This window comes from Macrotis lagotis, chromosome 4 (assembly GCF_037893015.1).
Source record: "Macrotis lagotis isolate mMagLag1 chromosome 4, bilby.v1.9.chrom.fasta, whole genome shotgun sequence".
In the NCBI taxonomy this organism is placed as follows: domain Eukaryota; kingdom Metazoa; phylum Chordata; class Mammalia; order Peramelemorphia; family Peramelidae; genus Macrotis; species Macrotis lagotis.
In genome coordinates, this window is record NC_133661.1 from 246,243,040 (window position 1) to 246,261,918 (window position 18,879).

The 18,879-nt window shown below is 36.9% G+C and overlaps 1 protein-coding gene across 2 annotated transcripts in view; it reads left to right on the plus strand.

Annotated features, from left to right (window-relative positions):
- POMT2 (protein O-mannosyltransferase 2) overlaps positions 1-18,879 on the plus strand; it is a 39,535-nt gene that overhangs the window by 930 nt on the left and 19,726 nt on the right. The window contains exons 2-9 of one of the 2 annotated variants that reach the window (XM_074235632.1): positions 622-706; positions 5,111-5,215; positions 6,959-7,067; positions 9,172-9,280; positions 10,333-10,492; positions 10,727-10,833; positions 11,408-11,490; positions 13,310-13,419. In XM_074235632.1, coding sequence (XP_074091733.1) covers positions 622-706; positions 5,111-5,215; positions 6,959-7,067; positions 9,172-9,280; positions 10,333-10,492; positions 10,727-10,833; positions 11,408-11,490; positions 13,310-13,419 — 868 coding nt within the window. Of the gene's footprint in view, positions 1-621; positions 4,999-5,110; positions 5,216-6,958; positions 7,068-9,171; positions 9,281-10,332; positions 10,493-10,726; positions 10,834-11,407; positions 11,491-13,309; positions 13,420-18,879 lie in introns of those variants that run through there. The other variant, XM_074235633.1, reaches the window with a different exon arrangement.

An 18,879-nucleotide genomic window follows, 5' to 3' on the forward strand; every position in this document is an offset into this window, starting at 1 on the left:
GGGCTTCAGTTATTAATTGACAAATGAATCAAACTGGCACTACTTTATTATAACAATTATATAATATAATAACGATATTGTATAATTGTTATATATAACATGTAACAATTATACATGATATGTAATAAATATATAATTATGACAATTACATATAACAATTATATATTATATATAAAATAGGAGTGGGTAACTGGCAAAGTACAGACATAATGAACAGTCCTATAAATATGGAATTGAGGATACCCATTTGTTTATTTGTTCAGCTAAAGTTATTATATTTGTAGTTCAGCCTTGAATCCTAATGTTATTTTGTCACTCGGAGCGCCCTTGTTCTAGGAAAACTAAAAAGACACTTTGTAGCTTATGTGTGGGGTATAGGTAACTTTATGTTTACAGAAACTGAATTAGGAATGGGCAATCACTAGAAAACTTTCTTGTATCACTACCACCACCACTACCCCTTCTCCTGGGAGAGATTGAGAGTAAGTAAGAGCTGAAAAGTAGAACCATTTACACTTTGATTAGTGATATGATTTATTCATAGCAAGTTTAAGACAGGATTGGAGGGACTGGGTAGCTTGCTTTTACTAAGTCACCTTTTTTCTTTTATTTTTGAACCAGTTGGGATGAAACTCACTTTGGAAAAATGGGAAGTTACTATATCAATCGTACCTTTTTCTTTGATGTTCACCCACCTCTGGGGAAGGTGAGGATCTCTGTTTTTTGTTATGTGGGCTGGGAAGTGTCTTAAACTAATTGTATGGTTGGTTGGCTAGTTGAGGTAGATACTATGTCAATATAAGTAGTCCCAAAATTGCAAATAACCAGCTAGGAAAGCCCTCTATTTTTTTCTCATGGCCCCAACCTCACTCCTTACTCTTACCCTAAGCTTATGAAAAAACAAATACAAAAACAGAACTTGCTTTCTGAGAACTGTGAATTTGATTGAAAAAGGAAAGAATTTGTGAAATGCTGGAATAATTTTGGGGAACTTAATTTGGGGTTGGATCTTGACTTGCCAAAATAATAGTCTTCCTACTCAAAAATACATTCCCCATTTAAAACCCTGGTATTTTTCACTTCATTCACTTTGTCAATACTACCCTAAAATTCTATCATCTAGAGCAGGGTTGGGGAATGTCTGGCTGAGGGCCTTATAAGGCCCTTGAAATCATTTGGTCTCTCTCTGCCAGGGCAATTGCAGTCAGGACTCGAAATTTAATAAATCCAGGAGTTATTTTTGGGGTGAATTAATTACATGTTTGGCCAAATACAGCAAGCTAATTTCTAAGTTGATGCTTTTGTATGGCCTGTGAATGATTTATAAATATCAAAATGATCCTTGGAAGAAAAAAAGGTTTTCTACTCCTGAATTTTAGAGAATTATTTTATTATTATATTACAAACAAGTATGGGCTACCCTTTTACCTGTTTTTTTTACATCTTTGTGAAAATTAGATAAGTCAGATTTCCTTTCCCCAGTAGCTAGCTGGTGTGTGAATATTAGGATAATTGAAGTTTTGATTTGGGTAGAGAGAAAGGGAAGATAAGTTTGAATCATATAGTGCTTTTGATTGGAATTTGGCAAGCTTAAATATGGTGTACGATGGAGACCTAAGAACGACATGAGGGGAGGGGTAAGAGGGAAGGGAAGAACCTCTAGTCAGACAGCTTACTCTGCGCAAAGCATGGTGTATGCTCCTTATAAGGAATATCTCATTGATCATAAGGGCATAGAGGAACATGGCGATGGCAGTGTTAGCCTGAAAGTGGAAGGGTATAGGAGGTGGGAGACTGCCAAAGATAGATTAAAAAATTTGTTTTAAGCAGGACTATAACTAGAATGGGGCCTGACTTATCCTAGGACACTGAATCTAGAGAGGTTTGAGCTACTGATTTTCTACTTACATTCATTCCTTCTGCTGAAAGAAACCACAGCGATAACCATGTAGAAACGTTTCCAAGGATTGTCAGATTGGGGTGAGCTCTTCCCTTGGCCTCTCCTAACCCCAGAGAAGTCATACACTATATTGCTTCTAACCGAAGGCATGGCTTTGGAAACTTTTGTCAGGTTCAGAAATTCTGGGTAACTTCAGCTCTCTGCCAAGATCTGCCCTGGCTTCTAAGAGAGAAGACAAGAAATTCTCCTTTCTCTTATACTCTAATCTCTGGGACCCAGAACTTGGGCAGCTGCTAATGTTATTGATTAGTCTTTTGGGGTCAGGCCTGGGAAACTTTTAGAACATGTTTCCAGGGGAATAATAATTTCACAGTTCCTGATTTAGTTAGAAACTTTTGTAAAGCATGTAAACTATTCATCCTACTTCCCTTGTATTCCATATAGCACTTAGCTCAGGAATGGATACATTTGGATACAAAGTAAACACCGAGTTTATACACTTTGGAACCTCTTGCTGCAAAAACCTTGCAGATTCACAGCTCAACATCCTAGCCCTTAAATTTCCAAAGTTTTTTTTCCCCTTTCAGATTTTGCTTTAATGGATTTTTGAACTCTTCAACTTATGTTTTGTATGTGATCTTTGCTGGTCTCATAATTATTCAAGGGGGATTTATAAAGTGTTTTTAGGATTTTCCTCAAGATTCCTTGATATTATTTGAGTACCTCCTGTACAGCACACAGACTCTTCATCAGTTTTTCCTCTCTTTTGTTATATGACCAGTCTAACACCCTCTTTTCTTTGATAACTTCTATGTTTCTTGTTTGGACTTTGTTATTGGTAATATAGTGTAATTTCTTTATACCTACCACATATCTCTCCCTTACCCTTTGGGAAGTTCACAATTTGATTCTTTGGAGATTGTATTATTTCATGAATTGCAGCCATTCATGCTTCACTGAAACACTATTGGTATTAAAAGGATGTGTGTTTATAATAGGGAGAAACTTGGAGTCACCACAGGGTCTACATGAGATCCCAGATGCAATCCAGTTCACACTTTTCCTCCTCTTCAGTCCTGGGCCCACTTTAATGTCTAGATCAATGCTCCATTGCAACGCAATGCAATCCATCCAACCTTTTATGTCTGGATAGTAGGCAATCTTCTTCCATTTTTTTTTCTTTGTTGTTTGTTGGGCTATGCTTTTTTGTGTGGTTCATCACTTAGATGATGCTGAAGAGCTACTGAAGTGTTCCTAGGGCCTGTTGCAGTCAGAATAATGTCTTCCACAAAGAAGAGCATTTAGAGTACTTTACCACCTATCTACTTGAAGGCATGATTTTGGGAACTTTCATCAGGTTCAGAAATTCTGGATAACTTCAGCTCTCTGCCAAGGGCTGCCATGGCTTCTAAGCAAGGAGAAGACATGAAATTCTTGTTTTTCTTGTACTCTCTTCTCTGGGACCCAGAAGTCCAGCAGCTACTAATAGTAGTCCTATTATTGATTAGTCTTTTGTCGTCAGGTCTGGGAAATCTAATCAACTTTTAGAACAAAGTTTCTAGGGGAATAATAATTTCACAGTTCCAGGTTTAGTTAAAAACTTTTGTAAAGCATGTAGATTATTCATCCTACTTCCTTTATATTTCATACAACACCACCAGTCCTCTTTTATTAGATTCTATCTGCAAATTCTCTATGACAATGGGTAATACTTCTAAGGTAAGTATATGCCAAGCTTCTTACAGTTATTTCTGAAAAACAAGAATTCTTGTGTTTGGATAAAACACTCTGAGCAGGATATACTCTGGCAGTATTTCTAAGAGTATCTGTTTTTAAAGCATCCTATCATTACTCTGTATTCTGTTTCCAATATAGATCATTTTGGCCCCTGAGCACCATGTTGGGCTGAGTAGTCCAGGGCCTTTTTAAAATTTTTGTTCTGTTATAGATGCTCCTGATAGACCTGATATTTTTATTGCTTTCTAAATAATTCCACAAAGTCTGGTATATGTCTATAAAGGAGGATTTTACATTATCTATTACAGAGGAGATATAAAATCAGTATAAGAGGCTGTCGATCTCCTATGGCCTTTCCTGCTCTAATTCCTATAATCCTATGGCAGAGTAAGAACAGTGTGGTGTGGCAAACAGGACACTGATTAATTAGATCTATAGACAGAGGTCCTGTCAATCTTAGCTTATTTTATTCCACCTGCATTTTCTGGGTCCCAATTTCCTCATCTTATACATGAGGGGACATAATTTCCTGCTTTCCAACATAAGTGGTTTAGATTACATGATTTCTGAGACTTCTAAGTGCCACAATCCTCTTATTTCTTAAGAATTTGTAATTCACAATTCCAAATTGTAGTTAATTTGCTTAGGTTTGAAAAGTCACATCTCTATCTTTCTCTCAAATTTTCAGGGATAATTCTTTTGGAACAGTGAGCTTATAAGCTCTTTTGTTTAGGAATTAGTCTCTAAGTGTTTTTTAAAAATTGATAGCTTTTCATTTTACAATGCCTTATTTTCCAGATTTATCTTTCTTCTCCTCAGAGAGCCATTTCCTAAAACAAAGAATTACAATTTTTTTCATTTTTTTTTCCATTTGTGATGCTCCTTCTGTATTTACCTTTTCCTTTCTTCCCTATGTTTTTCACCTAGTCTCTTCAGTTTCCTCTCTCCCTCTGCTTTTTGCATCTTCAAATTTCAGAATCTTTCTTCCCTATCACAAGACCAATCTGGAAGGAGTGTTCAGGCAGAAAATAGAATGTGCCATTGTCTTCCCTCAGTGTGATCATTTCTGACTTCACAATAAATTAAATAAGGCTGAATGAGAAGCAACTCATTATCTTCACTCATCAGATTTTTTTCCATTTCCCTCTCACATATCTACTGCATCCAAATGTGTGGTCTTTATAGATCCTAAGAAGTCAATTCAGCTCTGAAAGCCTCAGCCCCAATCCCATTTCCTAGGCACAGAGAACTTTTTGTTTCATGCATTGAACTTTCCAGAGAAAAAGCCCTTTGCTTTACAAAAACTGCATGAGAAGATGGTATTACTAATTAGATCGGTGAGCAGAGGGAGCTCTAAAACTGTGAGTACAGCTGGAATGGGGGTTTGATGGGGGGAGGTTTGGGAAGACAAGAGTGAATTGTTTCCTTAAATTCTTAATTTCCTTTTTAATTGTTCTTTTTTCCCCTCACCAGATGCTTATAGGACTTGCTGGTTACCTGAGTGGTTATGATGGCACCTTTCCTTTCCAGAAGCCTGGGGACAAATACGAACATCACAATTATATTGGAATGAGAGGGGTAAGGTTTTATTGGTTAATGGAATCCAAATAATTTATGCTTCATCTGTTGCTAAAGTTTATATCCTCACCCAAGGACAATCAGGGACTTCAAATATTTGAAAAATTTTGATATGGAAGAGTTAGATTAAAATTGTTGTATCTGGTCCAGAGACAACTAGAGATAAGACCAATGAGTGGAAATGAGAGGGAGGCAAATTTAGGGCTTAGTAAAGAAGATCTTAAGAATTAGAGCTGTTCAAAGAAAGAGTTCAATGCCTTTTATAAGTAGTGAGTTCCCCACTCTGGAAGAGTGCAAACAGAGGCAGTATGACAAATTTCAGGAATATTGTAGAGGGGATATAAGCTGTGATAAATGGCCTGCAAGGTTTTTTCTAAATTTAATTCTATTATTCAATTGCATTTGTAAAAATCTTTTTATTTGAGGGTTTTAAAAACATTTTAGAGGGACTTTTACATTGTATTAATTCTTTCTGCATCCATGTTCTGGGTTGCTTATCATACATGTGTTCTTATACTATACTTAAACTTTTTTTTAGGGATATAAGGAAGACTTTTTTTTTTTTTTTTTTAGGTTTTTGCCAGGCAAATGGGGTTAAGTAACTTGCCCAAGGGTACACAGCTAGGTCATTATTAAGTATCTGAGACCATATTTGAACTCAGTTACTCCTGACTTCAGTGCCAGTGCTCTATCCACTGTGTCACCTGGCCAACCCCCCAAATTTTTTTTTAAAGAAATTTTTTTGGTTTTTGCAAGGCAGTGGGGTTAAGTAGCTTGCCCAAGATCACACAGCTAGGTAATTATTAAGTCTCTGAGGCCAGATTTGAACTCAGGTACTCCTGACTCCAGGGCTGGTGCTCTATCCACTGTGCCACTTATCCGCCCCTGATAGATTGATTTTCACACTAAAGTGATGTAGACATTCCTTTTCAAAAGTCTTATTGCATTTATTGTAAGAGTTATTGTCCTAATATTCCAGTATTTTGAAATGGAGTTTTCCTTTAGAAGAATGGTTGTTTTGAGAGGAGAAAAGTAGAAACCAAATGTAGATGTAGACTTTAAAGTAGTCATTCTCAAAAGCCTACACCCTATTTTGGGTTGGTATGAGAGGGCCACTGTAAATGCTAAAAACATTGATGTGAGTGCTGGAAAAATAAGGTTTTGGGTTTTTTTTTTCCTTTGGGAGGGGGGAACATGAGGTTTTTGAGACTTTGTGACATTTGGGAACCTCAGAAGAGATGTTGTAATAGTTCAGGTCATTGATGGGAAAACAGGGAACCCATTTGTCCCACCCAGTCAGTGGTAGAGTTAGAAGCATTACTGAGGTTTTCTGACCTCCTGCCCATTGGACATATTGTGTCCAGTGTAAATATATGTTGACTTAATTATTTTATTCTTCACTACATTATTATACTACCTGCTTCTTGTCCAGATGGAAAAGAAAGCACAATTTTGCTAGGCATGAATATAAATCGTGAATATAAATCAAGCAAGTGGGAGAGGGAGTGTGGTGTGGGAGGGGTCTAGATTTGGAGTCAGAACACCTGGGTTTGAGGCACAGCTTCCATATTTTACCAGTTGTATGATCTGGGATAGGTGCTCTCTGACCCTCCATCTCCTTGTTGGTAAAATGTTGTATGCTATTTGTAACACTATCTCCCATGTGTTAGGAGACAATTTAATTTTATGTATAGTTTATTAGAAACTGATTCCTTGTTTCTCCTCACTTTTGCTCACTGACAGTTCTGTGCTTTCCTGGGCTCTTGGTTGATCCCCTTTGCCTACCTCACTGTGCAAGAGCTGTCAAGGTCCCGGCCAGCAGCTTTGCTAACTGCTGCCCTACTCACATTTGGTAAGTTGCTCCTTAAAATTAAAAGGGCTATAATTTTGCAGATCTACCAATAGTAAGGTTAGTTTGTTCTGCCAAACACTCAATTTCCCCACAAGTTCATTTTTTGAAAACAATTATTTAATAGAATGATTGCACTGATAATGCAAGCCAATTTGCATTTTTGTGCCTTACTGATTTGTTAAAAATAAAGACATCTGTTTTAATTTTAATCACTTGACTTCAAAATTGTTTGTTGTATTTGGACTACATGTTGTTACCTTTTAGTGTTAACTTTTTTTTTTTAAGTTTATTGATGGTTTTTGTTGGTGTTGGATTTGTTCACATCATTGTGGCCATTGTGCATTTTATTTATTTATTCTTGGCTTTCCTTTCTTCCCCCTTTTTCACTTCAAGTCAGTCTCTGTTTCTTTGAGATTTTTATATTCATTGTTACTTATACCACAATAATAGTTTGTTCTGCCACCCTCCAATTATTGGGCAAATATTTTGTCCCGAGTTACTTATTACAACTGATATGTCTATGAATATTTTTATATGGGAGAATTTTTTTTTTTTTAGGTTTTTGCAAGGCAAATGGGGTTAAGTGGGCTTGCCCAAGGCCACACAGCTAGGTAATTATTAAGTGTCTGAGACCGGATTTGAACCCAGGTACTCCTGACTCCAAGGCCGGTGCTTTATCCACTACTGCACCTAGCCGCCCCTGAGAATCTTTTCTTGCTGTCATTAACCTCAGTGAGGGTATAAAACCAATAGTGGGATCTATGGGTCAAAGGTTATGAACAACTCAGGACTTTTTCCATACATAATTCCAAATTGTTTTCAAGGATGATTGGACCTGTTTATCATGTCCATCAACAGTGAATTAGCATTCTTATTTTTCCACGACTATTTCTTTTTTTCTTTTAGGTTTTTTCAAGGCAAATGGGGTTAAGTGGCTTGCCCAAGGCCACACAGCTAGGTAATTATTAAGTGTCTGAGACCGGATTTGAACCCGGGTACTCCTGACTCCAGGGCCGGTGCTTTATCCACTGTGCCACCTAGCTGCCCCTCCACAGCTATTTCAACAATGACTTTTCCTATTCTTTCCAATTTAATGAGTATGAGGTGACATCTTAGAGAATTCATTATTTTGCCATTTCGAGTGTTCTGATTCTTAATAATTTTGAATAGTTTTTCAGATGATTGTTGATAGTACATATTTATTTTGTTTTAAAATATTCATATCCTTTCATAAAATGTCTATAAGGGAATGTTTTATTATACAGATTTGTGTCAGTTCTTATAAGTTTTGCACGGTAGACTTTTATCATAGATATTTAATATAATGTTCTTTCTCTGTTCATGATCTCCTGACTTTAGCTTCCTTTATTTGTGCAAAATCTTTTATATTTCATGTAGCATAAGTTGTTCATTTTATCTTTTATAATATTCTTCTCATGTTTAGTTACGGATTCTTTCCCAATCCTTGATTATGGAAAAATATAGATTTCCTTTTTCCTAATTCTTTTGTGATGTGTCTTTTTATGGTTAGATAATTTTATGAAACTTTACAATTTATTTTGGTATAGACTATAAAGATGTTGCTCTAAATATCTTGTCTGCCAGATATTTTGCCATTTTCCCCCAGAAGTTCTTACTTTATAAAAAATCCCTTCTCCAGTAATTTTTGGGTTTATTGATTGCTAGACTGATATAAATATTGCTAAATCTTATCTAATCTAGTCTAGTGCTTTATGTTTATGTATTTTTTAATCCTATAGCAGATGATTTTAATTTTTTTTGAGTGAGTGCCTGGATTTATGATTTCATTGGCATAGGAACTTTCAGTGAAGAAAACCTCTATCAGTGCATATCAAACAACTGTTCTATTCTGTAGAATCCTAGAGATTTGTCCAATATCATACAACTAGTGTATATCAAAGGTAAGACTTGAATTCAGGTCTTCTTGATTAGGAGGTCAATTCACCATCCACTACTGCCTCTCTTTTTTTTTTTTTTTGCAAGGCAATGGGGTTAAGTGGCTTGCCCAAGGCCACACAGCTAGATAATTATTAAATGTCTGAATCTGATCTACTTTTTCTGAAGGTGTTGAACTGTTTTTCAGACACTGGCTGCCTTACTTTGTCACAGTATATACTTCTGGATCCCATCCTCATGTTCTTCATCATGGCTGCAATGCTGAGCATGGTCAAGTATAATTCCTGTGCAGATAGGTAAGTGCAATTATCTTTGAAGGGATGAAAGCTTGGCCATTTTGTTCTTTAAGGTTTCCATCATCAAGAAAAATGTGGGTGAAAGCCAGTTTGCTTTCCACCTTTCATCTCTGACCTTAGTGACTGGACCTTTCCATCCTACATAGGAGCCACATAATAAATATTTGAAAAAATTTTAATACAATACAATAAATGTAGTTTGTACTTAAGAAGTTCACAGTCTTGCAAAAGTTCTTGAGAGGGTTGGACAATTCTAGAACTCATCTAGAAATTCTAATGTTATTTTCAGAAGTCTTTAAGGGCTTCCCTTTTGGTCCTTATGTAGCAGAAGGAACCTAATCATCCATCTTATTCAAGGCAAAAAAAAAGGCTAATAACCTAGACTTTTTTCAGTTCATTTTTGAGAAGTAATTTTTATGCCAATCACTTACAAACTGATAAAGTGAATCAAGTCTGAATAAATTTGTACCAACCAGTTCTGGCCTCTTTAAATTTTTCAGATGTTCTGTATTCAGAGGGCTTTCTTGAATTCTCTTTTTGATTCTGAGTAGTCATTGATGAAAAGTAGGTTATAATTGAATTCATAAAACATAATATAGCTTTTCTGTGCTACCAAAAAATATTGAATTTTTATAGAATTGAAGGATTTTTAGAGCTGGGAGGAACCTTAGAGGAATCTAAGTTTAGCCCATGGACCATTTAGATGGCACAGTGAATAGACTGTTGGATGAGTTAGGAATACTCATCTTCCTGAGTACAACTCTGACCTCTGACACTTACCAGCCATGGGACCCTGGGCAAGTCACTTAACCCTTGTTTACCAAAGTTTTCTTCATCTATAAAATGTACTGGAGAAGGAAATGGCAAACCACTCCAGTATCTTCACTAAGAAATGTGACCCCTATGGGTCACATAGAATGGGGTCATATAGTGTTGGGCACAACACTATGACTGAACAAGTCCAACCCCTTATATTACAGAGGAAGAAACTTTTATCTTTTCCCTCGCTATTCTTTACTACAAAGGAATATCCTTTTGTGTTGGTTTTGCAGGCCCTTCTCTGCCTATTGGTGGTTCTGGCTCAGTCTGACAGGAGTTAATCTTGCTGGTGCATTAGGGGTCAAGTTTGTTGGCCTCTTTATTGTCCTTCATGTAGGACTGAATACAGTTTCAGATCTTTGGCAGCTTCTGGGAGATCTAAATCTTACAATGGTGAGCAAAGAATGTTTCTGTAAAACTTTTGTCAAGTATTTGTTAAATTCATAAGACCAAACGAACAAACAAAAAACTTCAAGTCCCCTCTGGAATCACACTCTGTTTAACCCCTTGCAATTTTTGGATGCTTATATATTGATGAGAGCCTTAGGTTGACCTATGTATTTTTTCTTGGTGAGTTCTTCCTTACTTGGTGGGGATTTCATCAAAAAATTGACCTTTGCTTTACAGGTAACACTGGGAAAACATTTAGCAGCCCGGATCTTGTGCCTCATTTTATTTCCTCTTATTCTCTATACTAGCCTTTTTGCAATTCACTTCATCACATTGAATAAAAGGTAAGACTTGAATTCCCCATCTTCTTTTTGCCCCACACTCATGGTTTTGTTGTTATTTGAGATAGATGATCTCTTGATCAGAAAACAGCATAATAGTTATCTTGGTGTGAATGGAAAGAGGGGTGTGAAGCAGAGTAGTCTTACTTTGTTTTTTTCTATTCTATTCCATCTGCAATCCTTGGGATCAAGAAATGTTAGTAATATGGCCAGAAGGAAAAGGATGATCTCTTTTTTTGGAGGGGGGGAGGAGGGATTTGCAAGACAGTAGGGTTAAGTACTTGCCCTAGGTCACATAACTAAGTAGTAAAAAGTGTCTGTGGTCAATTTTGAATTCTAGTCCTCCTGATTCCAAGGGTACTCTATCCCTTGTGCCAGGATGATCTCTTTTTATTCAAACAAACCAATTTGGTCTTTCACCTGAATCAGATGTCTTCAGGGGAAGTCTCTGTATCTATTTCTTTAAAAACTACTAAGTGAGATGGTTTGTGATGCTCTTGACAAATCGCAGTCTCTAGCACCACCTGATTTTTCCTCTTGTGTCTTATGCCTATTCTAATTCTGCCTTTCATTTCAGTGGCCCTGGTGATGGCTTTTTCAGTTCTGCCTTCCAATCTCGGCTTTTGGGGAACAATCTTCACAATGCTTCCATTCCAGAACGTGAGCATATTTTAGTCCTTACAAAGGGCATCTCTCAAAACTGTCCACTGCCTAGGGTGGGTCAATGATGAGAATTCCTAGGAATTGAACTGGAAAAACTGGTATTATGTCAGATTGATTTATCAAAGATTTTAGATTTTTTGGTGGGGTGGGTGGGGAGGGAGGCTCTGAGAGATCTGGAAGGATTACTTAAAAAGATTACCCCAGGCAGAGGAAACTCAGAAGACTTATTCAATTCTTATAGAAGAAATTGGATTTTTCTCTCCCCACATTGCCCCTCATATCATTAATGTAAGTTTTAAATCAATACCATGGACGGTTGGTGGAGGGGTTGATTAGTTGAGTCAAAAGCTAGTATACTGTAGTTAGGCTATAGGAGAACTGAGACTAGGCAAATAAGTCCTTGGTGAGCTTTAATTTAAATTACCACTTCCACTAAAGCTGCAGAGACTTAAGGCATAGGTAAGTGGTGAGAACATGGAATCAGCTGGTATAGAATGTTTTTTTTAGAAGCTTGCTGTGAAAATAAAGAAGGAGCGATAGAAGGGAGAATAGGGGGCACATGAAGGATGTTTTACCTTTAGGTAAATACAAACATATATGTCTTTAAACAGAAGAGAGAGTCAATAGAGAATAATGATGATGTCAAAAAGGAGAAAAATGGAGAAGTTAGGGTGTAGGGGAAGTAGAAAGGGATAAACTCAAAGATTCAGAAATAAGGTTTGGTCTTTTATCCTATGAGATAAATTTTAAGGCAGAAAAGATCATGTTGTATCAGATTCATCTAGTTTCCCTGCTTTTGTCTTGACTTTTTTTTTTCCTCTTCATCTGAGGCCCTCTCCATATTGGTTCTACAACATGACCTTATACCATAATAGGGTTCATAATGACCTAAACCAAAACCAATTTCAAAATTACCGTTTGAGTAAACTTCCTTTCTTTACAGAATGAATTCCTTAAGGATTAGAACCATAGATTTAGAGGAATATTGAAGATGATCTTAAACCGATCAATCACATCCTGTCATCATAGATAAAGGATTAAGTGATAATAACAGTGATCTTTCTGTTGTCAGTGAGGCCTGTATATATATGTAACTAACTTGTTTTCCACTGGGTTATGGCACTGGGAACTCTATCATAAGAATAAAAACAAGCTTCCTGCTAGGCAAAGTTAACATTTTTTTGGTTGTTTGGAAGAAATACTAAGTATTAATTGAATTAATTTAGAAACAATATGTTATAAATGAATGAAAAGAAAAACCTGCTAGAGTGAGAGAAAATTGTACATTTTATTCACAAGCCTTGCAAGCTACACCTTACAAGGTACAGGTACTTCACCTGGGCATGAAGCACGAATTAGTCTTCAAAGTCAGGTAATTTATGGTCTTCAGAAACTCTTTCCCCTCCCTCTTGGATGTTCATAGGCTCTCAGAGTTTGAGTTACAATCTAAGAGGTCCATCCATGCCATGACATGCCCCTAATGTGATCCCCCCCCCACATCATACAATGCATGATATGCTAAAGAACCCCAATTGTCATGGGGGTCTGTGGGTTAATATTCAATTACCTAATTGCTCAAACTCAGTAGCATTAGGTCAAGATCTCTAGGTCACTCTTCACTGGTTGAGAACTGGTTTGGTGTTTGGTATCCCTGGAATGGGATTAGGAAAACTCTTCCAGTCTTGTGATTGGTTGGGCCATTCCCCCTTTAATGAATGGATTCCCTAAGGGCTCCCCTGCACACCCTGTGAAGACCAACACCCTACATTTCTCACACAATATATATCTCATATATCCATTCCCTCTACTTTTTCAGACCTGGCATATGGATCTGTGATTACAGTGAAGAATCTCCGAATGGCCAGTGGGTACCTCCATTCACATTGGCACCTTTATCCGGAAGGGGTTGGTGCACGCCAGCAGCAGGTGAGTAAACACTTGAGTATGGGTTCCTTTGTTAGTATTGTTGCTGGTCCTTTTTCCTTATTTTTGAGGGACTTTTAAGGTTCAGACATGCCCCAGGAATGAAAGGAATGAAAATTATTAGAAGCTGTTTTATATCCTAGGGTTCAGAAATTAGGGTACAGATATTAATTACTAGTTATAGACATTGTGTCTTTGGCTGTCTCTGTCAAAGGAGTATAGAATTTAGAACTAGAAGAAATATGAGATTTTTTTTTGACTTAACTCCTTCATTTTATAGATAAGGAAACTGAGGCCCTCAGAGGTTGAGGGACTTGTTCAAGATCATATGAAAAGCAAGCAGATCTGTGACCTTCAAATCCATGGTTCTTATTCCTACATTTCAGGAATAATCCTCCCCTTTCAACTAATTCCTTTCCTGGTCAGTACAAGATCCAGTTAGGGACTCACCATAAAATCCATTTACTCAAAATGGTATGGTGGGAATAAGAATGACCCTTTAGTTCCAATTTTAAACTATGAAAATGATGTTGAAGTCTGTCTTGCCTTTTTTTCTAAAAAAGTGTGTGAGTATGTGTATGCTTATATGTATATATGTAACAGAGAGAGAGGGACAGGGCTGGGGTAGGGGGGGTGAAGAGGGAAAGAGAGAGTATTGCAAAGAATATAGGATCAGAGAATGTGAGTTTTGAGTTCTTCCTGGGCTATTTCCTACCTCTATGACCTTGGAAAAGACACTTTGTCTCTATAGACTTTCCTGTCTTCATCTGTATTATAAAATGACTGTACTAGATGATCTCTTGCTCCCTGCCGACTGTAAATTCTCTGATGCTATAACTCTTAATGCTTTCATCTTCACCATATCCCCTATTAGATCATCTCCCACTGGCATGTCCCAGGATTCATGACTCAGTTGGTGAGAATTCCTTCTTTGTTTTGTGATTTTTCCTTTCATTAACATTGAGATGCTGTCTTTATATTTAACAGCAGTTTGATTCTATTGTCCCAGGGTAAATACAATCTGATTTCATAATCTCCTGTCACAATTTCAATATCTGCAAAATGACCTTTTAATATATTTTATTTATTTTTCCAACTACATCCCATAGTAGTTTTCAACAATCATTTTTTGCAGGGTTTTGAGTTTCACATTTTTCTCCCTCCCTTCCAGACAGAAGGAAATCTAATATAGGCTATACATATATAACCATGTTAAACACAGATCCATATTAATCATTCTGTGAAAGAAGAATCAAATCAAAACAGGAAATAAAACAGATAAAGTTATCAATTTGGAGTCAGAAAGACGTCTTTGTGAGTTGTAATCTGGTCTCAGACATTTACTAATTGTGTGTCCTCGGTCAAGTCTCTTAACTTTGTTTGCCTCAGTTTCCTCATCTGTCAAATGAGCTAGAGAAGGAAATGGCCACCCTCTCTAATTGTACCATAAAAGGAACCATTAGAAATCATAAGGTTAATTTTCTATGATGTATACTTATAGAATTGTTTTAGGGATATAAGAAGGTATCCTGTTTTATTTAGGTCCTAGCCTGGGAGCTGAAACTATACTTTCACTCCACAGTGTGAAAGGACAGTCACACATGTTTCTGGTCTTGTTTCTTCATCTGGGTGATGAGGATTGGATTAGATGATGTCAACGGCCATTCCAGTTCCATGGTACTGTCTTGACTCTGTATCTGTCTTTTGCAATAAAGATACATATAAGTGTTCTCAAATCAGTAAGACATAAACTCCATCTATTCAGGTATTAGAACTTACTAGCCAGGGGTGGCTAGGTGGCGCAATAGGCTAGGTGGTGCAGTGGATAAAGCACCAGCCCTGGAAGCAGGAGTACCTGGGTTCAAATCCTGTCTCAGACACTTAATCATTACCTAGCTGTGTGGCCTTGGGCAAGCCACTTAACCCCATTTGCCTTGCAAAAACCTTAAAAAAAAAAAAAGAACTTAGTAGCCTTGGAGTCAGGAGGCCCAGGGTTCAAAACTGGCCTCAGACACTTAATAAATAACAGTGTGACCTTGGACAAGTCACTTAACCCCATTCCCTTGCAAAAACAAAAAAAATTTCCATATAATAATATTTTGAACACTTGAAAACAGTTATGTCCACTTTAAATCTTGTCTCAAGCTAAGTATTCTAAATGACCTTGATATGATATGTATATGAATCTCTATACCATCCAAATCATACTTCTCTGCATATATTCCAGTTGTAAATGTTCTTTTTAAAATGTGCTGCCTAGAACTGAACATATTATTCTATATATGCTCTGACTGGGTTAGTGTGATTATCAAGTCTTTTAATCTGGACACTAGATAGATTTTTAATCTAGTTTGAGATTTTCAGCTGTGATACTATTGTGTCCTATGGAGTATGTGGTTCCCTGAGACCCTAGATGTTTTTTCACATGAAATACCATTCAGTCATGTCTCTCAGATCTTAGACTTGGAAAGAACCCTCAAGTTTATGACTTAATGTTTACTAATATTAAATTTCAGCTCATTAGACCCAGTCTATTATTAAAGTATGTAGAGATTTTTCTGTACACCAACATATATGCTATCCTTTCCAGTTTTGTCATTCACAAATTTGATAATTATCTCATCTAAATATGATGTCTAGGCTTTTTTTTTATTGGCTGTAGCTTTCAGGTAGTCAATTCTTTTTTTTTTTTTTTTTTTTTTTTAGGTTTTTGCAAGGCAATGGGGTTAAGTGGCTTACCCAAGGCCACACAGCTAGATAATTATTAAGTGTCTGAGGCCGGTTTTGAACTCAGGTACTCCTGACTCCAGGGCTGGTGCTCTATCCACTGCACCACCTAGCTGCCCCTAAATAATTCTTAAATTATATCTTCTTGATCTATTTTCCAGGTTGGTTTTTCAGATAAGATATTTCATCTTTTCTTCCATATTCATTCTTTTGACTGTGTTTTATTGTTTCTTGATGTCTCATAGAGTCATCAGCTTCTACTTGACCAATTCAAATTTTAAGGAATTGTTTTCTTCAGTGGACTTTTGTATCTTTTTCCATTTGACCAATTCTCCTTTTTTAAGGCATTCTTTTCTTCAGGTACAAAAATTCTTTTTTGTACCTCTTTTACCATTTGGTCAGTTCTGTTTTAGGGTGCTATTTTTCTTCAGTAATTTTTGTGCTTCTTTTTCCAAGCTGTTAATTCTTTTCATGATTTTCATAATTTCATAATTTTCTTGCATCATTCTTATTTCTTTTATCATTTTTTTCTACCATTCTTATTTCTTTCTTTAACTCTTCCAGGAATTCTTGTTGGGCAGGTGTTCAGTTTGACTTTTTCTTTGAGGCTTTGCTTCTATTCCCCCCGCCCCGCCACATTGTTGTCTTCTGGATTTGTGTCTTGATCTTCCCTGCCATCATAGTAGCTTTTTATGGTCAGGTTCCTTTTTACATTGTTTGCTCATTTTTTTAGCCCATTTCTTGACTGAACTTTATGTTAAAGTTGGGCTCTGCTCACCTAGGGGTAAGGAAACACAGTTCCAAACTTTAGGCTTTTTCTCATTACTATTTTCAGACCTAGCTCAGGGGGGTCTCCAAGTTTTTGGTGTTTCGTAGATGGTTTTCCTAGGAGACCGTGGTCATTGCTCTCCTAGTCTGCTCAGTAATCTTTATCCAGAAAGGGTACTTGTTCTTCCATAGCCACAAACATTAATGCTCCCTTCAGTCCTTAACTTGTAACCTTGTTTCCTGGTGACCACCCACTTGTGTTTCTGTTTCCTTGACTGACCATTAGTGTTCTTCTCCTTGCAACTGTGACCAAGAGTTGTGAATGGGCAATGGAGTTGTCAAACAGTGCCTGATCCTATGCCCAATGTCAGTTTAGGGCATATAATCTCTTTCTGACCAGTTGTCCAATCCCCTTACCATCTCTGGGATGAGAGCTCCTGAACTTGCTACTGCTGCTGCTGCTACCATAGCCACCTTTGCTCCAAGCCAGTCACTACCCCAGTGTCACAGACCTCTCCTGTGGACCTCAAGTTGTCTTTGGCTGGAGAAATATTCTACCCTGACCTTTTTATTCACTTTATGGCTCTAGAATTCCATTTGATACATTATTTTTAAGTTGTTTGGAGGGGAAAACTAGGAGAGTTCAACTGGGTCTACTTGACCATCTTGGTTCTACCCTGCAATTTAATTCCTTTCAAGACAACTTTCCCTGTAGAATTTTTTGCAATTAGATTCTACCTATCCTTTCCCTGAAATTCATTCTTCCAAAATGTAGCTTATTTTGTCCATCTATGCCTGATGGTCCCCTCCTTGTTGCTCACAAACACTAAGATGGTATGGTCATTGCATCTCAAAGTTTTGGGAAAGTCCTCTTTGACTATCATTTCTTCTTTAATGGCTTGAATCAGGTCTTGAATAGGCACTTTTTAAAGATTATTTCATCTACATTATTATTATTATTGTTGTTATTAATAATATTATTTTTAGTTTTTGCAAGGCAATGGGGTTAAGTGACTTGCCCGAGACCACACAGCTAGATAATTATTAAGTGTCTGAGGTCAGATTTGAACTCAGGGCCAGTGCTCTATCCACTGCGCCACCTAGCTGCCCCTACTTCATCTGATTTAAAGAATTATATATTCTTGGAGCAGCTAGGTGATATAATAGATAGAGCATTGACCATAGAGCCAGGTGGATCTAAGTTCAAAATCAGTCTCAGACACTTACTAGTTTTGTCACCCTGGGCAAGACACTTAGCCCCAGTTGTTGAAAAAAAACCCCCCAAAACTAAATCTTTGTTAAAACATGTCAGGGATTATTAACTTCTCTAAATTTAGTAGATTAAAAACTCCTCCTCCTTTTCCCTCAGTAGATAACTGTTTGGTTAAAAGTTTCTCATTTCTACTATGTCATGCCTCTTTGCTGGGTTTGTAATCTGTTTCTGGAACTCATCATCCATTTCCTTCACTAACCTGGCTGGATAGTTCTGTGGTATGCTTCTGCCACAATATTACTTCTATTTTACTTTTGTTGTTCTATGATCTTTACCATGCTTTCCAATTAGGGTTCTTTGATTTTCTATAGGAGTATTTTTTTTAAATAATAAATTTATCTATTTATTTTTCCAGCCACATGCAGATAACTCTCAACATTTATTATCTTTGGTAAGATTTTGAGTTCCACATTTTTTTCCTCCTTCCCTTCCCTTCCTTTTCCCCTTGACAGTGAGTAATCTAATATAGATTAAAAATTTATAACTATGTTAAACATATTTCCATATTGATGATGACGATGTTTGTCCTTTGTTTTCAAAGAGAATCATGACATCAGGAAGGTGATGCCATTACAAGCACATTTCTCCTCCAGAGCCATCTGGATCCAGTGGCCAGATATGAATCAGGACAACTGGAGATGGCCCTGGATGTGAGGTAATCAGAGTTAAGTGACTTGCTCAAGGTCACACTTCTA